At 43.2% G+C, this 25,855-nt stretch overlaps 1 protein-coding gene across 1 annotated transcript in view; it reads right to left on the minus strand.

The window, feature by feature from the left end:
- Positions 1-25,855, minus strand: part of astn1 (astrotactin 1) — a 2,276,897-nt gene that overhangs the window by 434,768 nt on the left and 1,816,274 nt on the right. Inside the window, exon 15 of the mRNA XM_072573509.1 lies at positions 15,937-16,041. Coding sequence (XP_072429610.1) covers positions 15,937-16,041 — 105 coding nt within the window. The remainder of the gene's footprint in view (positions 1-15,936; positions 16,042-25,855) is intronic.

Raw genomic sequence — 25,855 nt, forward strand, 5'->3', positions numbered from 1 at the left:
GGGCACCACTTTGACTGGGACAACGCATCCATCCTAGGACAAGCCAAACAGAGACACACATGAGAATTCCTAGAAGCATGGCACTCCAACCCAGAACTCTATCAACAAACACATCAACTCGGACCCCATTTACCACCCCTTAAGAAAAAGAGCAGGAAATGTCAACACCTCAGGAAATGATGTCACCAACCCAAGGAAAGCTAAACACATAAATAAAAAGCAGACCATAACACCAGTGCTTCACCAGAGGTTCACTGATAATGTTACCTAGTATGGTGATGAAACATCTGAAAAGCTGCCTTCCAGCTCAGCGAGCAAACTTACATCCATTATTTCCTCCTTTTTGAAGTTAACTAATGTAATCTGGACAGATATTCAATGTTGGGTCTTGGAGCAGGTATTTGCAAAATGGAGTGGTTTAGCCAGCTAGCAGTGGAGGGTGATAACTGACTGGCCAGGGGGATCACCAGGTGGACAGGGAGAGGAGAAATTGGGGTCAGTTGTGGAGCTACCCAGACATTACACTGGGGTGCAATCTGCCAACATTTTCCAGGCTCATTAATCCAAGGGGATCTGGACAGAAGATTATTTCCTCCTAGCGAGTTTTGAAAAGATCTGTAACTCAGGTTGAGGTTCTCACTAGTATCTTTACACACAGAAGAGGAAGGGCACCACTTTGACTGGGACAACGCATCCATCCTAGGACAAGCCAAACAGAGACCCACATGAGAATTGCTGGATGAATCTAGAATGATGGATAACTGTTTAAAAAATCTGTGCCGCTTCCTAAAAGACAGTAGGCAAAATTTTCACTCTTAGAAGGTTCTGAGTCTTTGGAACTCTTTTCCTGAAAATAGTGTGGAAGCAGAGTTCTTGAATATTTTCAAAGGCCGAGATAGATTCCTGACAAGCAACAGGGTGACAGGTAATCAGTGGAAGTTAGCAATGTAGATAATAAGATCAGCTGTGATCTTACTGAAATGGGGACAAAAAGACTGCTGATGCTGGAATCCAGAGTAGACAGGCAGGAGGATGGAAGAACACAGCAAGCCAGGCAGCATCAGGAGGTGGAGAAGTCAATGTTTTGAGTGTAACCCTTCTTTAGGACTGTTGTGAAAACAGAAAAGTCGACTTCTCCATCTCCCGATGCTGTCTGACTTGCTGTGTTTTTCCAACCGCCTGCATGAGCTGACTGAATGGCACAGCAGGTACCGAATGGCCTACTCCTGTTCCTAATTGCTAAGTAGATATATGGAAGTTTCTGTCTGAAGTCTCCAACTCAAACTTGGAGTTATAGATATTTGGATAAGATCCCAGGGTATAGACGAATTGTTCATCAGGAGTTTTGCACATCAGACTTAAGGGATGGTCAGCATTTGGACCTTCTGTTGTACATCTGGTTTCCGGCTCATCTGGAGATCAGACAATTTGCTCATAAATACCACTCACTCTTCACGCTAATGGACTGGCTCTGTAAATGTCTCCTTTTCTGTTAGACGTTTCCATGGTTTATGCCCCCATTTCTCTGTGGCTTTGATCCAAAGTTATTATTCCATAAGAATGCGGTTACTTTCTGTTAACCTTAACTGTCCAGACAGCAAACAATGACCTTTGCCAGCAGGAAAGTACATGTGTTTTGAGGCTTTAGGGTTCCAATTTCACACATGGCTCTGTTTTTTTTTGATACGTAAATGTTTAGACACCATAAGTTCTATCCTGAAGGCTGCATTCACAAACATCCTTGTAAAGAACAAAAAAGCCTGCCCATAGCTCTACCAATGACTGTGTGTAAAATCATCAACCTGGGTTTGGCAGAGTCCTGCTGCAAATCAATACCTACGTATGTGAATTCTATCATTGTGTATTCTTCTTTAACCTGAATGAACTAAAATGCACCTTTTTTGATGCGTCAAACAGGGAGGGTTGTTTGTAGGTATGGGGAAATGAGAAATTACTTCAGACTGTGCGTCAGCCATTATTGTTCTTCAAGTCCCACTCCAGGGAGTACAGTACAGCATCTAGGCTCAAGTGTAGAACTAGGAGAAAGTGAGGACTGCAGATGCTGGAGATCAGTAGCTGAAAAATGTGTTGCTGGAAAAGCGCAGCAGGTTAGGCAGCATCCAAGGAGCAGGAGAATGGACGTTTCGGGCATGAGCCCTTCTTCAGGATTCCTGAAGAAGGGCTCATGTCCGAAACATCCATTCTCCTGCTCCTTGGATGCTGCCTGACCTGCTGCGCTTTTCCAGCAACACATTTTCAGCTCACTTCTGCCAAGTCAAAGCGTTGGCTATGAGCACCTGCATGGGTCCCAGTTATGCCTGCCACATTATGGGGATGTGGAACCATCCTTGTTCCAGTCTGACATTGCCCCGCCCCCCCACACCCCACAATTCTTTTCTTTGGTATATTGACAGCTGTTTCAGTGTTGCTTCATGCTCCTGCCAGGACCTTGAAAACATCATTCATGTTACCCCCAATTTCCATCCCTCGATAACTTTCACATTGTCCATTTATGACACTTCCCTTCCTTTCCTTGACCTTTCTGTCTCTAATTTAGGGAACAAACTGCCCACTGCCATCCGCCACAGACCCACTGACTCCCATGGCTACCTTCACTACAGCTTTTCACACCCTACATCCTGCAAGGATTCCATCCATTCTCCCAGTTCTTTCACCTGCATCGCATCTATTCAGATGATGCCACATTTCAAAATAGCGCTGCTGACATGGCTTGCTTCTTCCATAACCCTAGTGTCCCTTCCACTGTGGTTGACAGGGCCCTCAACTGCATCCGACCTATCACCCATGCTTCCATCCTTGCCATCACTCACAACACTCACCTCCTCCCTGCCCACCATCCAAGGACCAAAACAGTCTTTCCAGGTGCAGCAGCATTTCATCTGTACCTCCCCCAATCTTGTGTATTGTATACGCTGTACCCAATGTGGCCTACTCTACATTGGAGAAACCAAACACAGACTGGATGACCACTTTGTGGAACACCACCAGTCTGTGCGCAAGCAGGAGCCTGACCGTCCCATAGCTGGTCACATTAACAAAGCGTCTTGTTCTCATGCCCACATGACTGTCCTCTGCATGCTGCAGTGTTCCAATGAATCACAGCACAAATTGGAGGAACAACATTTCACCTTCTGACTATGCACTTTACAGCCTGCTGGACTTAATATTGAGTTCATCACCATCAAACTGCCAACAGTTCTTCCTTTCCTTTAGCTTGTTATCATGTCCTCCCCTCCTCCATCCCACTTACTGTCCTTTCAAGTCTGGCAGGAGAGACACCATTGTTCTGCCATTCTCACATTCCAATCACTTAATGTAAACTACCAACACCTTTTCTCCGCCAGCACCTACACCCACAATCCCCATTGCCAACACCCCCAAAACTATAGCATAAATGCTGCCCCCACCACCCCTTCACTTCAGCTCTGATGAACAGTCATCTAGACTAGAAACATTAGCTTGCTCTCTCTCCCTGGATGCTGCCAGACCTGCTGTGATCTGCAGCATTTGTTGTTATCAGTACAGATTCCAGAATCTGCAGTAATTTGTTCCTACATTAAAACATATAACTTCATTATTATCACATTATGCTTTGGGAGTGTGTCCGGACTTCCAACGCAAAACATACTCTTCAAAATTATTCCACTACTCTAAGACATTTGGAATGAGCAGAGCTTGTGCAAGATGGATATTTTTTTAAAAAGCAGTTTTAAAAAAGGCAGTAATATTTATCCAGGTTTTTTCCTCTCATTGTCTAAAGACTCTGATGCTTGCTGGCGTGCATTTACAGGATTGTGTTCCATACTTCAGTATCTTGCCTAAGGATCATTCTTTGGTTATCAGCCCAGACACAACACCAGGAGGTCAGTGACCCATGCTGGAAGGTCACAAGAGCTGAGACGCAGTTTGTGCTCAAACCAGAAGCAGCACAAATCAGTGGAGCTGCTTCAGGATCAGAACCCTTGAATGATTCGCCTGTACCTGAGAGACTCTCACACACACTGTGGTAATGGAGCTGTCATTTAACTGGGAACAATCTAGATACAATGAGAATGAAAGTTTCTGAGAGAAAGACATGGCAAACGTGGCTGACTGAATTGAAAGAAAATGTACAATTCCGCAAAGATTAGCTGCAAGTCTGAAGATCGGAGAGAATTTTTAAAAACCCACGGACAGGACAACAAAAAAGAAAATGACTGGCAAATTAGAACATGAGAGAAAGGTAGAAATAAAAACAGATAGCAAGAACATAAAACATAGGAGAAGTGGCCATTCAGCCCATCAAATCTGCTCTGCTGGCTAATGAGTTCAAGGCTGATCCAATATTCCACAGCTCCACTTTCCTGTCTTAGCCCTCCAATTCTCGATCCCCTTACTGATTAAAATTCTGTCCATCACTGTTTTGATGTAACCTTGAAAGCCTTCTGCAGTAAAGAATTCCACAAATTCATGACCTTCAGATAAAAAAAAATCTTCTATTCGTCAATAAGCTGGTGTTCATTATTATAAACCTTTATGGTGACAAGCTCAATCTCCTCACAAAATAATCTCTCCATACCGAGGTTAAGCCGAAAGAAATTTCTCTGGACTGCCTCCAATGTCAGAACACCTTTCTTCACTTAAGAGGACCAAACTTGTTCATAGAATTCCAGGTGTCTCTGACTAGTGCCTTATATGGTTTTAGTAAGATCTTCCTTTCTCATATTTCATTCCCTTTGAAATAAAGGCTAACATTCCATTCGTCTTCTCGACTAACTATTGAAATTTGATATTAAATTCTTGTGATTCATGCATGAGGACTCCAAAATTCCCCTGTGCTGCGGCATTCTTTCCCCATTTAAATAATATCCAGCTCTACTATTCTTTTAGTCCCAGTGCATAACATTACATACTAACTGCAACAAGTATTCACAATGCACAGAAACATTTCTGCCATTTCCTTCTGTTGCATTATTAGTTATCTGCAAAGGATCAATGCTCTCTCTAAATATTGTGGGTGAATAAATAGGAAACAGTACATGTGCTGCACCTGTAGCTCCAGAAGTCATTACATAAGTGGCCACATCATAGATTATGAAATGAAATAAGTATTCATGATCCAGAAGTAATATATCAGCATGGATAGAAAATGGGTTACTTAATAGGAAACAGCAGAGAGATAAATGGGTGAATTATGGATTGGCAAACTGGTACCTTCCACACAGATGAGTGGTCAACCTCAACTATTTACAATCTATACCTATAACAATCTCAGGACTGAACGTATGGTAGCTAAATTTGCGGATGATGCAAAGACAGGTCAGGAAATAGGTATGAATACTGCATTCAATTCTGGTCTCCGCTGTTCCTCCCCAGGGAAGAATAGCAGGAAGGCAGAATACTGGGTCAATGGAAAGATTCTTGGTAGTGTGGATGTGTAAAGGGATCTTGGAGTCCATGTACATAGATCTCTGAAAATTGCCACCCATGTTGATAGTGCTCTTACGGCAGCATATGGTGTGTTAGGTTTTATTGTTAGGTGGAGTTCTGGAGCCGTAATGTCATACTGCAACTGTACAAAATGTTAGTGCAGCTGTACTTGGAATATTGTGTACAGTTCTGGTTGGCCCATTACAGAAAGGATGTGGAAGCATTGAAAAAGGTGCAGAGAAGATTTACCAAGATGTTGCCTGGTCTGGAGGGAAGATCTTATGAGGAAAGGCTGAGAGACTTGGTTCTGATCTCGTTGGAAAAAAGAAGGCTAAGAGGGGATTTGATAGTGACATACAAGATGATCAGAGGATTGGATAAGATAGACGGTGAAAGTCATTTTCCTAGGATGATGACATCAGCTTGTTTGAGGGCGTATAACTACAAATTGAGGGATGATAGATTTAAGACAGATATCAGAGGCAGGTTCGTTACACAGAGAGTGGTAATGGTATGGAATGCACTTCTCGTCAATGTAGTTAACTCAGCCACATTAGGGAGATTTAAATAATCCTTGGATCAGCACATGGATGATGTTGGAATAGTGTCGGGGGATGGGCTTAAATTAGATCACAGGTTGGCGCAACATCGAGGGCTGAAGGGCGTGTTCTGTGCTGCATTGTTCTATGTTCTATGTTATCGAAAAGATGTTGTGAAACTTGAAAGGGTTCAGAAAAGGTTGACAAAGATGTTGCCAGGGTTGGAAGGTTTGAGCAAGAGGCTTAACATACTGGGGCTATTTTCCCTGGAGTGTTGGAGACTGAAGTGCGACCTGATAAAAATTTATAAAATCATGAGGGACATGGATAAAGTGAGTAGTCAAGGTCTTTTCCCAAGGAAGGGGAGTCCAAAGGTAGAGGGCATAGGTTTCAGGTGAGAGGGAAGAGATTTAAAAGGTGCCTAAGGGGCAACGTTTTCACACAGACAGTGGTGGTGTATGGACTGGACTGACTTAGGACATACGGTTGACAAGGATGAAGGGTCTGTTTCCATGCTGTACATCTTGATGACTCAATGAATGCACAGCATAATGGCTCAGTGTTTAGCACTGCTGCCTCACAGCACCAGGGAACCAGGTTTGATTACTGCCTTGGGTGACTGACTGTGTGGAGTTTGCACGTTCTCCTCGTGAGTGCATGGGTTTGCTCCAGTTTCCTCCCACAATCCAAAGATGTGCAGGTCAGGTGAATTGGTCATGCTAAATTGCCCATAGTTAGGGATGAATATGGGAAATGGGTCTGGGCGGGTTACTCTTCGGAGGGTCGGTATGGACTTGTTGGGCTGAAGGTCCTGTTTCCATACTGTAGGGTATCTAACCTAATCTAATGGAATGAACTGCCAGAGGAAGTGGTGGAAGCTAGTACAATTACAACATTTAAAAGGCATCTGGATGTGTACATGAATAGGAAGGGTTTAGAGGAATGTGGGCCAAATGCTGGCAAATGGGATTGGACTAACTTAGGATATATGGTTGGCACGGATGAAGGGTCTGTTTCCATGCTGTACATCTTGATGACTCGAAGAGGAGGATGTGAGTTTCTGCTGTGGTACCAAACACTGGCAAGTTTATAGATTGGGTACAGTGCTATAATTAATCCTCCTTTCTATAGCAGATCTGAAGGCCTACTCAATTAGCAGTGGTCAAGGAGAAACCACTGCTGAATCTTAACCAGATGAAGCACTTGTCTTAGACAACAAATAGTTTAATACATGGTTGCCATAGATACAAGTCAGAATGCTTAATTAGACATCATTACAAAGTCTATTAGAATAAAAGATGGCACATCTGCCTCATTGGGACCTGTGTAAGAGGTCTGCTTCTCCACCCAATGACTGTGTCACATTATAAGTTTGTGTTGAGCCTAATGCAATCTTCAACATGAATGCTTTCAGAACATTAGGCACCAGTAAATAATCTGCAAAGGGATATGGCTTGGTTCAGTGATAAGTTAGGCAGAAACTTGACAGGACGAAAGAAAGACAGCACATTTTTGAACTGGAGAGAGATTGCAGAACTCTTCAGCGGTGAAAAATCTGGGGTACTCTGATACACAATCCACAAATGGTAATATACTGTTACAGTAAGGAGACCAGATACCAGAAGGCAAGTGGAATGCTGCCATCGATTACAAGGGGAATGGAAAATGTAGATTGGGACTTATACTGCACTGGATTTTGCTGAGATCATATGTGACGTACTGCATACAATTTTGGTCTCCTTGCTCAAAAAGGACTTAGATTAGAATAGATTCCCTACAGTTTGGAAACAGGCTCTTCGGCCCAACAAGTCCATGCCAACCCTCTGAAAAATAACCCACCCATTCTCCATATTTACCCCGACTAATGCACACAATACTATGGGCAATTTAGCATGGCCAATTCACTTAACCTGCACATCTTTGGATTGTGGGAGGAAATCGGAGCACCCAGAGGAAATACACGCATATACAGGGAGAACAGACAGTTTCCCGAATCAGTTCAGAGAAGGTTCACTCAACTCATTCCTGGGATGGGCTGGAGGTGATCTTACAAGACAAGATTGGATATCTGGCATTTGTATTGATATAAAAATTGACCTATTGTTATCATAATTCTTTAAAAAAATTATGATTCATGAACCTAGGAATAACATTACTATTTCAACATGGAAAGTTAAATGGCATTACAGTCCTCAATTTGGTTTTTTCCCCAGTTATACAATACTTGCAGAAAACTTATTTATAGGACAAAATTTACAAGTTAGGGTAAGCCATTAAGATATAAATCTTCACAGTGCCATGGACCGGGTTTTGATTCCACCCTCTGATGATTGTCTGTGTGGAGTTTGCAAATTCTCCCAGTGTCTGCGTGGGTTTCCTCCAGGTGTTCCAGTTTCCTCCCACACTCCAGAGATGTGAGAGTTAGGTTGATTACATTTCCCATGGCCAGAGTTACATGGATAGGGTGGGTCTGAGTGGGATGCTCTTCGGAGGGTCACTGTGGACTCGATGGGCCAATTGGTATGTTTCCACAATGTAGGGATTTTAATTTTTTAAAAAACTAGAAAGATGATGCAATCGTGTTGAGTAAGTTTGTGAGTAGACTTTGTGATTCCTCAGGCAAATACGTGGCCAAGGGTAAAGTGAGGATGTGTGTTAAATCAATTGTCTTTGATCATAGGAAAACGACTGGGGTGTGCAGTCAGGAGTTCAGTAAGACTGCACATGGGCAAATAAAGCTACTGTCAAGGAAAAGGTAGCATCTAGGTCCTTCTGTAGTCACAGGATTTGGACCGAGCTAATATGACAGAGAATGGTTGCCTAAAGGTGAAAGCTAAGATTTTGTTCCCCCAAAGTGTTAGTACATCATTTTCCATTAATGTTTTCTGAAGCAGAACCTTAAGAGAACAAAGGAAAAATCAAGAGTGTATGTAGACTTGGGTTATGTCCTTCCCAACAAAAATAAAACTGACATATGGCTTTGGAATTGTTACTTATTCCTGAAAGCAGGATCTGGTGTGAAATACCTTCGGAGCTATTGGCTTATTTGTTGGACACTAAGGAAGGCTTGATATTCTATTAAAATTTATGGACAAAAGTCAAGAAATATGATTTATTAAATGCATTTAATACTTGGTCAGAGCTTGTTAGAGTTAGAATGACAGTTATTTTATGAATTAATAATTAAACAGATTATACAAGATTGAAAAAATCATATTGAAAAATCCATAATTTAGCATGAGCTTACAAATTGTTCGAATATGCTCAAGTGTCTAACATGGGCAGGTTCCTGGTCTTAACTGGAGTTAGAGTTTTGGAATGAGACACACTTTTGGAACGGATGCCTGAAGTTTTTGGGAAAACGTTCATTTGGAGATGCTTACCATCTCAGGACACTACCACTGCAACACAAGTGCACCGCACCTCTGCCATCTATAAATCACCCTTTAACAAGAGACTTCAATGAAGGAGCAGCTATAGATTTACACGTGTGGGACAAAGATAGAAACACTTTCATTCACATTTCATAGACCCAGTAATAAGGATCACTATGTTAAGACGAAATGATTTTGGCCATTCAGCACAACAGGTCTGATCCATTGTTGAATGGGACAAACCATGGTGAAGATGCTTGTAGATCACACCATGAAAACATGGGTAGGGGTTAGATTAGGGGAATGGGCTAAGCTCAGAATTGACAAAAGCAAATGTAGGGATGAGTGTTAAAAGTTAAAGGTTGCAGCAATGGACACAGTTGCTGCCAGTGTCTCTAGTATTAGGCTTGCTGAAGAAACTCACGCTGTGATCTTCACAAGATCTCCACTCACAAATCTGAACTGCAAATTAACATCCACCCTGGGATGAGCAGACCACGTGAAGAATTTACTTCAAGTATTTGGGGCTCTTGTCCGGATCAGTTAGTCTGCAGGTGAAATCCTAAAAGAGATCTTTTTGTTTTGTCGTTAAAGCCAAACATTGGAAACAACAATCCCTGGTACCGACCTACCACCACACTGAAACAGCTCCTGATGAATCTGAAGGACCCTGTACCCACAGCCAGCAGAACGAATGTCATATGCAAAATACCCTGCAAGGACTGTAACAAATATTATGTTGGACAAACGGGCAGGAAACTAGCCACCAGGATGCATGAGCACCAACTAGCCACCAAAAGACATGACCAACTATTACTTATACCCATACACACAGACAAAGAAGGACACCAGTTTGACGAGGACAATACATCCATCCTGGGACGGGCTAAACAAAGACACACACAGGAATTCCTAGAGGCCTAGCATTAAATCAGAACTCCATTAACAAACATATCGATTTGGACCCCATTTACGAACCTCTCAGAAACAGAACTGGACCCCATTTACTTACCACAACACGATATCACCTACCACTACAAACAGAGACAGATAAATAGCAAATGGGACAGAACACCAATGCTTCAGTGGAGGCTCACTGATGATGTTACCAAGCATGGTGACCAAACATTTGAGGACAAATCTACCAGCTCCATGAGCAAATTTACAACCTGCTCCACAACCTGAACTACAAATCTTCTTCAATATCACAAACATCTATGAGTGCAATACACTTAAACTAGCCTGAAGGTGGGAAACCAATGCCATCCGACTGAGCACCACCCACCAACAACGTGCTTCCCACACAAATGCCTCAGGAAACAAGTATTACCATGATGTGTCAAATACAAACCACCTCTCAACACCCCACAAGCCAGGAGAACAGTAGAACAGAATGGCCGCAGAATTCTACAAGAAACGGTAAATGATGCCCAAAACCAAATCCACTAATACAAATGAGAAATTTTGTGTCAAAAATCTGTACAATAATGCGACCAACCATGAACGGCCAAGTACACTAGAATGGGCCATCAATACTAAACAACAGCACACCAAGACAAAGAAAAGACTAGCCTTACAAGAAAAAGCTGACGAAGCTCTCACACAGTAATAACATGGACAATTCAGAGATTTGGAGATAGAACCTGTCTGACTGACCACTCTCAGACACAGAAAAAGCAGTCCTAGTATGAACTCCAACCGCAGGGACATAGACAAAAAGGGGTTCCCTGCAGCAGTGGAATCCACCCTGAAAGACAATGGCCTTACCGAAGAAATCCAGTAGGCCATCAGACCGACAATAGCACCAACACAAAGCAGAAAGAAAGAAGGGAACACCGTCAACACACTGGCAAGGAGAGCCCTGGAAGGACTCAGAAAAGACAAAAATATTGTAATCTAACTGGTAGACAAAGGGCATATGACCATCATCCTGAACAGAACACAGTACATTGAAAAAACAAGCACAACATTCACGGACACTGGACAACAGATAACAACGGACCTGACTCCACAGCACGAACACCACCTTACTACAATCCCAGAGGAAACTTCACAAAACAGATGAAATTAACAAGACAGACCTCCAAAGAAAGAAACCTGATGGATCCAACACACCCTGTTTCTATGGATTACCAAAGGTACATAAACAAGGTGTCTCCCTCAAACCCATAGTCTCACTTCCCGGTGCACCGACATACAGACTTGCAAAGGAAGTGCAATATAAACTGAAATACCTAGGAGAAAACTTGACCCACTCCACCCATGGAATTCCTTATCATCAAAGAAACCAAGGTAGAGGACGACGAGATCATAGTTTCCTTCAATGTGATGGCCCTATTCACATCAATAAACATCTTCCTCGCCAAAGAAACACTGGCCTCACTGCTAGATGAACCAAGGACACTAACACCTGACACTACCAACTCCATCAGCAAGGACAACATGCTCAAATTAGTAGAACTGTGCCTCACAACCCACTTCAGCTTCAATGGCAAGATCTACAAACAAATCAATGGGATGCCTACATGTTCACCAATATTAGGATTCTTAGCAGAAGCAGTTATGAGGAGGTTAGAACAAACAGCCCTTCCTGCAATTCAGCGCAAGCTTTGGGTCCGCTATGTGGATGCCACCTTTGTCATCACAAAATGCAACAAATTAGAAGAAACCCACAAACATGTAAACAACATCATGGTATAATTTCTCCAAAGAGGAAGAGAACAACAACAGACTCCCCTTCCTAGACGTCACAGTAGAACCAAAAGCCAATGAAGAACTGCAGACCAGTGTCTACTGGAAAGGAGACTGGCTAGGAAAGCCACACACACACACACTGATCAGATACTCAACTGCAGGAGCAATTATCCCAACACCCACAAACAGAGCTGCATCAGGACAATATCTAAATGAGCCACAAAACACAGTGCCGCACCCAGAACTATGAGAAGCCGATGTAAATCACCTGTACAATTCATTAAGGAACAATGGTTATCCGATAAGCAGAGTCCACTAATTCCGATAACAACGGACCTAAACAAGAAGACACAACATGCCCAGAGACTCTAGCCACCCTGCCATATGTTAAAGATATCTCAGAGATGATGACCAGACTACTCTGGCCCATGGGCATCATGGTAGCCCACAAACCTACCATCATGCTGAAACAGTTCCTTGTGAATTGAAAGGACCCCATACAAACAACCAACAGAATGAACGTCATATACAAAATACACTGCAAGGACTTCAGCATACATTCCATTGGACAGACAGGCGGGAAACTAGCCACCAAAAGACATCACTGGTATCCACACACACAGACAAAGAGGGACACCAGTTCGACTGGGACAACCCATCCATCCTGGGACAGACTAAACAAAGGCATGCATGGGAATTCCTAGAGGCTGGCATTCAAACCAGAATGCCATTAAAAACATATCAGATTGGATCCCATTTACCCTCCTCTCAGAAATGTTATCGTCCACCACAGCAAACCAAGGCAGATAAATAGCAAGTGGGACAGAACACCAACACTTCACCGGAGGCACACTGGTGGTGTTACCGAGCATGGTGACAAAACGTCGGAGAACAAACCGGCCGGCTCAGTGAGCAAACTTACAACCTGATCCACAATCTGAGCAACAAATCTTCTCCATAATCTCAAGCACTTCCCTAGTATTGCTGAATGACCTGCTTGCAGGGCAAAGGACATTCATCAAGGCAGAAGTCTCAGAGAACATTTAGTGAGCCATACAGCACCATGAATGGGAACAGTGTGCCTGTATGATTTTTCCTTTCCCTTGTCAAGGGTGCTAAGGACAAGTACAATGAGTTAGCCATGATGCTCATTGAGATCAGCGATAACAGAGCGGAAATGAATTTGAACCTTCACATCTCAGTATCACATCAAGTAGTGCATTCACCATTGAATCAACATGGGTAGACAGCTGGTTTAAGAAAAACAGAGCATTTTCAGGTACTCCAGAATTCAATATGCAGAGAGAAATTACATTTCTTCCTTTTGATGGAAGGAAATTGGATTTTTACTACGCTTGTAAATGGCTTAATAAAAATGGTTTTAAACGATCTATAATAAATTTTGAATTTCTTTCAAGTTATATTCATCAAAATGAGTGACAGACAATCTCAGAATCACCACTCTGCTTTTACTCATAAATATTCATCACTTTTTCTGGTGGAGTGGCCCCACGTGCAACAGCTTTACTTTTTTCCAAGCTGCTAATAACTGTGGGTGCTTTTTCCATCCCATTATGTACCTGGTCTGATGGATGAAGTAAACTGTTGAAACAGTCAGCTAGAGTACTCAGAACAGATGGAGTTATGGTGCTGGAGAATACTTGCAGTTTTAATTGCTTACCACAATGTTAGACTTGACTCGGCAAACAATGCCTCCCTAATTATAATTGCAGATAAGCTTTAAAAGCCACTTACAATTGCACCTTGTGTATAGTTTTTTGTGTTGTGTACAGCCTCTTTACACAGGAGTCACTAATTTGCATTTGATGTAAAGAATTGGAGTGTAATTAAATGAACAGAAATTATTTATTTCCCTTTATAGTCTTAAATAAAGCCGCTTTCCTCTCAGTTATGAGTTTAGGCCATGTGAAAGATTATTGTTAACGGTTAATTTATAAACACATAATTCAGTTCTTCAATAGCTTTCTTTTGCCCCCATTGTCAAACAGTTTGACTAAAGCGTGTTTAATTAAAACTAATGTAACAATTACAGACAATTGAACTTACATAGCACCTTTCATGTTCTAATGCATGACAGAGTCAATAACGCAAGTCTGAAGTATTGTTAGTACTTGTGTTTGGCCGACCAGTTTGTGCACAGCAAGACTCAACAAACAAGGAAGGATTCATTGACCAGGTAACCTCCCTCTTGGGAAGTTGCTTGTGGAATAGATGTTGGCTGTGATACCAGGGCAATCCCTCCTCCAGTTCTCTCAATACTCCCCAGATCTTGTACATTCACAGGAGTAGACCAGACATGATTTTAACTTAACACCTTTGCCTGAAAGAGGACACCTCAGGCACTACAGCATTCCCTCAGCATGACATTGACACATCAGCTGAAATTACATACATTATATTTTGGACTAAGGCTTGAATTAGATTAGATTCCCTACACAGTGTGGAAACAGGCCCTTCGGCCCAACAAGTCCACACCGACCCTCCAAAGAGCAACCCAGCCAGACCCATTTACCCCTGCAGCTAACACTACGGGCAATTTAGCATGGCCAATTCACCTAACCTGCATGCCTTTGGACGGTGGGAGGAAACCGGAGCACCCGGAGGAAACCCAGACAGACACAAGGAGAATGTGCAAACTCCACACAGATTGTTGCCCGAGGCAGGAATTGAACCCGGGTCCCTAGTGCTGTGAGGCAGCAGTGCTAACCACTGAGCCACCATGCCGCTCCATCCTGGATCTGTAATTTTCTTAAAACCTTTGAAACAGCACTGCTAGAGTGGCTGTAATGAATGGAAAGTTAGTTCAGTATTGAAGCAAATAGTTGTGGTGACAGGTGCATTTGTGACTGGATTATAGTTTTCTGTGAGGTTTCCCAGAGCTCAGTTCTTGGTCCCACACTATTAGATTGTCTTGATTGTGAGTGGCATATTTAAGAAGTTTGTAGATGACACCAAAATTGGCAATTTGATTGAAAGCTGTAGACTGCAGGAAGTTGCAAACAGACTGGTCAGATGGCCAGAAATGTGGCAAATGGAATTCAATCCACAGAAGTGTCAGGTAAAGCGTTTGAGGAAGATAAATAAGGCAAGGGGATGTACAATAAATGACATGATTCTGAGAAGTGTAGAGGAGCTGAGGGACCTTAGAGTTACAACCACAGGTTCCTAAAGGCAGAAGAACAGATAGATGAGCTGTTCAAGAAGACACCTTTCATGCTTTCAGCTTTTCAAGACTGAGGCTTAGAGTATAAGAGTGGGGAGGTGACATTAGAATTGTACAAAAGAGTAGTTGGACTACAGCTACAGTACTGCGCATAGTTCTGATCACCAAATCACATGAAGGATGTGGTCACATTAGAGATGTTAGAGAAGAGTGCTACAGAAGATTGTGGAACAGAGGAATTTAGCAATGGGGAGAACACAGATAGGTTGGTGTTGCCTTCCCTGGGTGAATGGAAGCTAAATGGAGGCATAAAACATTGTGATGGATCTAGCTGAAGTGCATAAGAAGGATATATTCCCTCAGTAGAGGGTCCAATAGCCAGGGTACAAGGATTTAAAATAATTAATGAAAGCTTTAGAAGAAAATGGACAATCAATCCTTTCACCCTGAGAATAGTGGAGTCTGAAACCCAATATTTGAAACAGCACGCAGGCTATCTCAACCGGTTAAAGTAAGTCTTGGTTAAACATGTGAGACATCAGGGTTACAGACCAGAAGCTGGAAGGTGAGATTCAACCGAATTGTGTGGACACAAGAAGGTGGGTCAAATGATCTCCTGCATGTAATCTTTTTATTGTTTAGATTTCAGTGTCATGGTAACTGAGCAGCAATAGCACGCTAATGCACAAGCAAGTCGAACAGTGAAGTTGCTCACCTGCAGAGAGGGTCTTCTGGTTAAGCTTTACGTGGTACTGGGTTGATCGGAGCTTCCAGTGCTGCACCATAGGGTATCCTGTCACTTCACTGAAGTTAACCATTCCTGGAAAACAGAACAAGGAAAAAATGGGTCCGACATTTCACCTGTAGAAAGTACATTTTAAACACTGCGGATTTTCCTTTACCCATGTCACATCAAACTCGAATGAGACTTTATTTGGTCACAGAGTTTCTGAGGTGCATTGTCCATTCTTCGGGACATTAATAGTTAACTATCTGATTTCGGACAGCAGTATGGTCAAATCTGACAGTACTGACAGGCTTCCTTTCCCAGAGAAACATTTTGACTTTTCTACAATAATCCAGCATCCTGTACACATTGTCCAGGTGGCTTGCCATAGTCACGCGACCTCCAGTGTAACTAAGAGCTCTTTAGTTTGTGGCCACCACTAAAATGCACAACATGAAGCATGATATCAGAACAGTCAACTGGAAACTGAGTGAGTTTTCAGACCTGCAAGACAGTAAGGCAACAGCAAAAAGGAATCACAACTGCAGTCTCAAATTACACAGATTACTTGTGTTGGAACCCTGTCTGAGGGAGACTACCTTCTGACCTGCTAGCCTTCAGCTTAGCCACTCTGACCACCGTGCTGCACTGACCCCATCCCCACATCAAGCGAGGGTGGCTGTTTCCCCACACCCCCCGCAGTAACGCATGCACTCTAAAGCACTCTCATTGCTGCCCCCTTTCACAATTAATTGTTCCCTCTGCATCCCAGCAAGCTGCCTTCAATCGCCAGAACTGACTTCACCAGCAACGGTGCCTGATTAGCCATAACTATGCTGCGCCTGTACACTTCAGAGCTAATGGATTAAATGCACCTGCGAGGACTGACAGACAAGGGACAGGATAGAGTTGACAAACATGGGACAACAGATCGGAATTAACAGTTTTTGTTTCTGCAGGACAACGTAACTTCTTTTGTTGACCATATATGTTGACCAACTCATAACTTCAAATACCTGTAGTTTTCCTTAATGAGCGACAGAATATTTGGAGGTAATATACTTTTCCAGCGTACTGGCTGGCCTCTTATACTCATGTGACCTCCAAGCCTTTTCACTGTGGTTTGCAGCAGTGAATAAAACACATCACATGAAACACCTTTCCCAGATCCGTTGAGTTCAATTTTGCAAATGTCTCCACAATAGGAAGCAGGAGAGATTTTATTGGAGTGCAGGTTTGAGAGTGGAATCAGAGTGGTGAGGGACTGGTAGCAGACAGTGGGGTGTGAAGCCGGGTTACTCTCCAAACTGGGAGGAAAGGGAGGGGAGGAGAAATTGGAGTGGTTGCACACACTGCAGTGTAAACTCTCGGATTTGGGAGCTCTAGCCTCCCATGAAGGATGGGAATTCCTGCCGTGGACGTTAAATCAGCACAAAAGGCAGCAACAGGAGAGATGACTCCAGGGGCGAGGATCAGCGATGCATGGAGAAATGTCACTGTGATCGGGAAGATAACAACAGTTAACACAACCTTTCACAGTTCAGTCTCACTGCCTTTGTCATCCTTGTTGCCTCTCAGATGTTCAGACATTTTACAGAACATGGAAACCATTTTTCAGTGGAAAGCAATGAATCAGAATTGCTACAAGAATACATACAACACGAAAAGAACTGAGTGGACTCCCAGCACTGACTGAAGCACCAGATTTGAGCACTATAAGATCATATCTTGTTCATCTGAGCCCAATGGGTCCTTCTCAGTGTTGTCTGGGAGTTTGTGTGAAAACTAGAAGGTATGTCTTGCCCCCAACTAGCACAAGGAACATTAGCTGCAGTGACATCAAAGGAAGCAATAGCAAAACTGTCCACTGTTTACAATCATACACAGTACAGGTCAGTCATTTCAGTGCCAGGACATCTCCGCAGGAGTCCCTCAGAGTACATTGTTTCTAATTAACCCTATTTAGATGTCTTATTATAAATCTCTGGAGCAGGTGATATTTCAATTTAGGCCTCTTGGCCCAGAGGTAGGGACACTATCGCTCTGCCACAGGACCACCTACTTCTTCAGCCAATGTCCCAAGCCCAACTATCTTCAGCTGCTTATACAGTCATAGTCATACAGCATGGAAACAAACCCTTCGGTCCGACTCGACTATGCTGACCCCGTCCCCAAAACAAACTAGCCCCCCTAGCCTGCGTTTGACCCATTTCCCTTCAAACATTTCCGATTCATGGACTTATCAAAATGTCTTTTAAAGGTTGTAGCTGTACCTGCATTCTCCACTTCCTCTGGCAGTTCATTCCCCATATGAACAATTTCTGTATGGTCTCTTTAAATCTTTTTCCTTTCACCTGAAAAATATGCCTAACCCAAAAGAAAAAGCCCTTGCTATTCACCTTATCTATGCCTCTCATGATTTTATAAACTTCTATAAAAGGTGACCCCTCAACCTCCTACACTCCAGTGAAAGAACTCCCAGCCTACTTTTATAACTCAAACCTTCCAGGTAAATGGGGTGGCATGGTAGCTCAGTGGTTAGCACTGCTGCCTCACAGCGTCAGGGAGCCGGGTTCTATTCCAGCCTCAGGCGACTGCCTATGTGGAGTTTGCACATTCTAATCCGTGTCTGCGTGGGTTTCCTCCAGATGCTTCGGTTTCCTCTCAGGGTCCAAAGATGTGCAGGTCAGGTGAATTGGCCAGGCTAGATTGTCCATCATGTTAGGTCCATTCGTCAGAGGGATATGGGTCTGGGTGGCTTACTCTTCGGAGGGTTGGTATGGAGTTGTTGGGCTGAAGGGCCTGTTTCCACACTGAAGGGAATCTAATCTAATTTGAATCTTTTCTGAGCCCTCTCCAATTTAATATCCTTCCTTCAGCAGGGCAGCCAGATCTGTACACAGTCCTCCTGGAGAGGTTTCACCAATGTCCTGTACAACCTCAAAATAACGTCCCAACTCCAATACTCAAAAGGTCCAAGCAAGCCGGCTAAACACCTTCTTAACTTCCATGACTACCTGTGAAGTTTCATCAAGGACCTTTCGCCATTATAAAGATCAGCAACAGGATGTTTCACTAATGATTGCACAACGATCAGCAGCATTTACAACTCCTCAGAAAACAGAAGTCTCCATCTACCCTTTTATACTGAAAGTAAAGCTCCCTTGACGCTATCTCCATCAAGGGGAGCAGGGTCAGGGGAAAAGCAGTCATCAGTAGTCACTATTAACCAGAAACTGAAGTGGACAGCCATACAAATACAGCGGCTACAGGAGCAGGTCAGTTGCTGGGAAATCTACAATGAGTACTCGTCACTCGATTCCCTCAATCCCAATATCCAGCCTCCAAAAACCTTTCAATGATCTGCATGGCAAATATCAGAAGTGCGTTGGAATATTCTCCACTTGCTTGGAGGAATCTAAAGGAATCTAATCTGTTTCCTGATGAAAGGCTTTTGCACGAAATGTTGATTTTCCTGTTTCTTGGATGCTGCCTGACCTGCTGTGCTTTTCCAGCACCACTCTGATCTGGAGAAATCTAAAACCAATAAGACTCATGATGCTCAAATTCATCCAGCATAGGAGCACTTGTTTGACCTGCATCCCATCATCTAATGCCTTAAACCTTTGCACCATTTGCAAAAGATATGACAGCAACTTAAAGGGCACCTCTGCCAAATTACACTATCTGCCAGGGCAGGATTTGAAGCCTGGTCCCCAGGACAGTAGCTGGGTGTCTGGATTAACAGTCCCATGATAATAACTCTAGGCTGTCACAAATAGAAGGACACAAAGAGCAGGCACATGGGAACATCAACACTTGAATGCCCCACCATCATGACTTGGAAATATATTGCCAAGCTTAACCAGCACTGGGTTAAAGTCCTGAACTCCATACCGAACAGCACAGAACAGTCAGTGTCTCCACCACTGCATCATCTCAAGGGCAGTGAGCTTGTTCAATCAGTTATGCCATCACCTCATGCATGAAGGGAGTCAATGATGCAGAGGGTTCTGTTGTCTCACAGGACGATTTTTGAAAATTAGGGAAGAAGCCCGAGTTGAAGACTCCACTAGTGGCATCTCCATTACTTTCCCAATAACAGTCACAAATCAGGAAGGAAAAGAAAGCATTAGGGAGAGGAGTTTCACTTAGATGGGCTTTGGCATTTACTGTGGGAGCGATTTCACAAGAGTTGACAGAGAAGGTGCTAACACACTGGCAGAACAGATAAAATGCGATGAGCTATTTGAATCAGGAAGTGGCTGTGAATGCAAGATCACCCTGGGTGAGGTGATAATGAAGGATGAAATTGATGAGAATAATATTCATGCAGAAAACAGCTTGGCACAAGGAATACAGAGCAGAGTACAGAAAGTAAATGACCCAGTTCTAAACAGAGAGAAAAATAATTGAGGCGAGGGTTTGGGTTGGATGGCAGTGGCAGTTCGGGGTGGGGGGGGGGGGGGGGGGGGTGGGGGGGGGGGCAGGTCTGGATAAAAGGGGAAATTAGCTGTATTAATGAAAAACTGCACATTCAAATTTTTTGTATTTCAGTTTGTAGAAATTTGGAAAATATGGGTCCTTGAAACAAATCATTTTAAAGGAGGGTTGAAATCTTTCACATGAACAAAAGCTTGACTGAACATCAGACAAGACTGGAAAACTATCACACAATACCAGTTTTTGTCAACTGTCTTGATGACAATATTGGTAGAAGAGAGAACTCAGGATGTGGACAGAGCTGTTTTTGAGAAAAGGAGTGCAGACATAATCGATATGTTTGGAGCTATTGACACTCTCATTTAATTACAGAAAATAGTTACTCGTCGTTAAAAAGGGACAACTGTGATTGACACGCCTCAGAATTGTTTGGGGAAGATCACAGGCCAAGATCAATGAAATAAGTGTTGTGTTGATGGATCTTAGGAAAAGGTTACCACAGACTAGATCACTTGAGAAAATTAAATGAATTAGGGAAATGTCAAGCAAACCAGATTTAAATTGGCTGGTATGGGGACAGTAATGGCAAACATTTGAACAGTGCTGCCCCAAAATATTCAATTTCACAGCTACTCTTATTCAGTGGATATGAATGATTTGGGTATAGAGTCATAGAGATGTACAGCACGGAAACAGGCCCTTCAGTCCAACTCGTCCATGCCAACCAGATATCCCAACCCAATCTAGTCCCACCTGCCAGCACCCGGCCCATATCCCGCCAAACCCTTCCTATTCATATACCCATCCAGATGCCTTTTAAATGTTGCTGTTGAACTAGGCTCCACCACTTCATCAAGCAACTCATTCCTTACACGTATCACCCTCTGCGTGAAAAAGTTGCCCCTTAGGTCTCTTTTATACCTTTCCCCTCTACCCTAAACCTATGCCCTCCAGTTCTGGACTCCCCCACCCCAGGGAAAAGACTTTGTCTATTTATCTTATCCATGCCACTTCTGATTTTATAAACTTCTATAAAGTCATGCGTCAGCCTCCGACGCTCCAGAGAAAGGAGGTCTAGCCTATTCAACTTCTCCCTATAGCTCAAATCCTCCAACCCTGGCAACATCCTTGTAAATCTTTTCTGAACCCTTTCAAGTTTCACAACATCTTTCCGATATATATTGCACACAATATTCCAAAAGTGGCCTCACCAATGTCCACAACATGACCTCCCAACTCCTGTACTCAATCCTCTGACCAATAAAGGAAAGCATACCAAATGCCTTTGTTCACTATCCTATCTACCTGTGACTCCACATTCAAGGAGCGGTGAACCTGCACTCCAAGGTCTCTTTGTTCGGCAACACTCCCTAGGACCTTACCATTAAGTGTATAATTCCTGCTAAGATTTGCTTTCCCAAAATGGAGCACCTCACATTTATCAAAATTAAACTCCATCTGCTACTTCTCAGCCCACTGGCCCGTCTGATCAATATCCCATTGTAATCTAAGGTGACCTTCTTCACGGTCCACTACACCTCCAATTTTGGTGTCATCTGCAAACTTACTAACCATATCTCTTATGCTCACATCCAAATCATTTTTATAAATGATGTAAAGCAGAGGACCCAGCACCGATCCTTGTGGCACTCCATTGGTCACAGGCCTCCAGTTTGAAAAACAAACCTCCACCACCACCCTCTGTCTTCTACCTTTGAGCCAGTTCTGTATCCAAATGGTGAGTTCTGCCTGTATTCCATGAGATCTAACCTTGCTAATCAGTCTCCCAAGGGGAACCTTGTCAAACGCCTTACTGAAGTCCATATAGATCACATCTACCATTCTGCCCTTATCAATCCTCTTTGTTACTGCTTCAAAAAAACTCAATCAAGTTTGTGAGACATGATTTCCCACATACAAAGCCATGTTGACTATCCCTAATCAGTCCTTGCCTTTCCAAATACATGTACATCCTGTCCCTCAGGATTCCCTCCAACAACTTGCCCACCACCGACATCAGGCTCACTGGTCTATTGTTCCCTGGCTTGTCCTTACCACCCTTCTTAAACAGTGGCACCACATTAGCCACCCTCCAGTCTTCTGGCATCTCACCTGTGACTATTGATGATACAAATATCTCAGTAAGAGGCCCAGCAATCACTTCCCTAGCTTTCCACAGAGTTCTAGGGTACACCTGATCAGGTCCTGGGGATTTATCCACTTTTATGCATTTCAAGACATCCAGCACTTCACCCTCTGTAATATGGACATGTTTCAAGATGTCACCATCTATTTCCCGACATTCTATATCTTCCATACTGTGGAGAAAGGGTATAGGCCTAGAGGAAGTGGTGTTGCAATTTGGAGCTAATATCAAATGCTATGTCCCTTCCTTCCACTGTGCCAAACTTTCCTGAAGGTTCTTGCCCTGCCCTTCACCTGACCTGTAGCTTCTCTCCCAGCATCTGCAGTATTTTGTACATGAGAAGTTGAGACAACTGTGGAATTAATGTAGCTACCTTACTGACGAGGGTGAACTCAACGTCGAGCAGGGATTGAATTGCCTATTTGCATGGTTCAATTTGACTCAGTGCAGCGCAATTACAAACTGAGCCATCAAGATATCAGGTACAATTTCCTTTCAATCTATTTGATAAATGGGCTTCTCATGTCTTTCTCCCTAGTTGCCCATGTGATTGAAACACGACCAGGGAAAGGATAGAAACAATTAATCTGTTCTGCTACTTTGCTAAGTAGTAAAATAACAGTTGTTCCGCCTGGTTAAGACTGGTGCACCTCATTAACCCTGGAGCGCCATTTTAACAACTAACCTCTGTGAAACTGCTCATTCAGTAATGCCTGGCAGCTTCCCAATGGAGGATACATATACTGCCCGCTCTGTTTCATGGACCTTGTAAAGTCCTAGTTTTTAAAAATCATTACAATGTTAATGGGCAATTAATGGCACATCAGGATACACAGCCTCACATATATACACTAACCCTGTCTCTCATTTGCCTGCAAGTTCTTCACATTTCATTGTTTTCTGAGGGCAGCTGCAACTTTTCCTGTGAACTCTGCAGAAATTGTATAGAGGCTCACAAATGTCACACTAACACCGCATCCCTTTGTTTTTAAATGAGTTGACAATGTTCGCTTCCAGTACTTCCTGGGCACTGCTGGCTCTGGTTGTCAGGGGGAGGGTGGTCCAACAATGCAAAATCTATTCAATGTGAACTACAAACTCAGATCCATTATTCTTAATATCGCTGCTTCTCTTCTCAATCAGCTCTGAGCGAAGCACTGCCCCAGAACCAGTTGCACTATTTCTTAAGTGCCGCACTGCAGCACTGAATAGATTCCATCCACCTGCACCTAATTCTATATGGACAATGAATGGATACATTGGTGTAAACTGCATGACAGCCAGATGCTCTAACCCTGTTGTTGGCACTGATACAAATGGAATAGAAACAGCAGGAACCCTTCAATGAGATCACAGTCGATCTGTAGCTCAACTCCTCTTCCGCACATTTATACCACAGCCAATACCCAGAGAAAAACGCACCCATCTCAAGAACAGTTCAATTGACCCAGTATTCATACCCATACCAAAACAACAGTGAACTTCTGCAGATGCTGGAACTTTGACACAAAATCAAAATCAAAAAGTAAGCTTGCCCTCACTCGGTTCATCTCTCCATAGATACTTCCTTACCTGCTAAGTACTTTCAGTCATGTTTTTTAAGTTCAGAATTCACAGTCTCTGGGGCAGAGAGGTTGGCAAATAGTTCCATAATCCATCAGTACGGGGGTGGTGATGGACAAACGGCATTACATCTGGACTGTTAATCCAGGGACCCATACAATGTCCTGGGGGACCCGGGTTTGAATCCCCCATGGCAGATGGTGGAATTTGAATTCAATAAAAGAAATGGAATAAAGATTATAATGTTGACCATGAATCCATTGTCAGGAAAACCTGCCTGGTTCACTAATGTCCTTTTGGGAAGGAAACTGCCATCCTTACCTGGTCTAACCTACAAGTGACTTCAAACTCACAACAATATGGTTGACCTTTAATTACTCCTCTGAGCAATTAGGGATGGGTAAAAGGTACTGCTCTAACCAGTTATGCCAGATCCCACAAATTAATTTTAAAAATAATTGCTTGAAGACTTTCTCCTGAGTTTCCATCTGAAGTGGGTGAACTACTTTTAAGAATGTACCTTCTTAGGCTGGTTTCCTCCAACAGAATACAGCCCCCAACTTATCCTTTCAAAACTCTTTATTGCAAAGGCTAGATGCAATCAGCCTCAGTCTCTGAATGCTTGTGAGAAGGGACAGGATTTCACACTAGAAACTGGGCTCACAACTAGTTCTGAATGTGCCTTCAAGAGACATGCTCTTTATTTCATCATCATGTCAAAGCATGTGACCCAAGGGCACAAAGGTCTCAGTCTCAGTCTGACCTGGGGCCACTTGAAGCATGACATGCTGATGGCAATGTGCTAACAGAATTTTCTAATGGAATCGGATAGTATTAGCCCAGATACTGAAGTGCGTGTTCCTGCAATGTACGCATGCATCAGTTGCTGTAAAGTGTTAATTGAATCTTTTAGTTCTATGTCACCCGTATCTATTTATTTTTGTTATAGGAGCTAAAAGTACAATCCTGCTGGAGTCAAAATCTCAACTTCGATTAGATTCCCCACAGTGTGGAAACAGGCCCTTTAGCCCAACAAGCCCATACTGACCCTCCAAAGAGTAACCCACCCAGACCTATTCCCCTACACTTACCCTTGACTAATGGACCTAACACGATGGGCAATTTAGCATGGCGAATCCACCTGACCTGCACATCTTTGGATCGTGGGAGAAAAGCGGAGCCCCTGGAGGAAACCCACACAGACATGGGGAGCATGTGCAAACGCCACATAGACAGTTGCCCGAGGTGGGAATTGAACCAGTGCAGAGCTGACCACTGAGCCATCATGCCGCCCACCTTAGCAGTAGATCACATCAGGCTACAAAGTTGGAAACCCTCCAGCAGCGAAGAAACAGGAGCGTGTTTTTTTCCAGGTGAGAGTGGGAGAGATGAACCATACTTCGGTCAATATTTTTAAACTTGTAAGTTAAAAATGAACTCCTCAGCAGGCATGGACCTCTCTGCAGGGTATTTTGTGGTCACTGAGATTAATGGGCCATGGTCAGGAACAGGGAGACTCAGTCATGTTTTGATGTACTTCACATGAAGACATACCAATGCAGGTCCTGAATGAAATGGGCTCCACAGGTTTTTTTTTTGAAAATCACGCAGGCAGAACAGGCCTCAAAGCCTGCATAGAGTATCAGCCCTCAGTGTGCTGCCAGAAGTTCATCAGTTGGGTTATTTGCAAATATCTCTGGGGGATCCTCGATGAAACTTCCAGTCAGTCTCTGATGATGGCTTTCATTGGCCTCC

Source organism: Chiloscyllium punctatum, chromosome 7 (genome assembly GCF_047496795.1).
Source record: "Chiloscyllium punctatum isolate Juve2018m chromosome 7, sChiPun1.3, whole genome shotgun sequence".
In the NCBI taxonomy this organism is placed as follows: domain Eukaryota; kingdom Metazoa; phylum Chordata; class Chondrichthyes; order Orectolobiformes; family Hemiscylliidae; genus Chiloscyllium; species Chiloscyllium punctatum.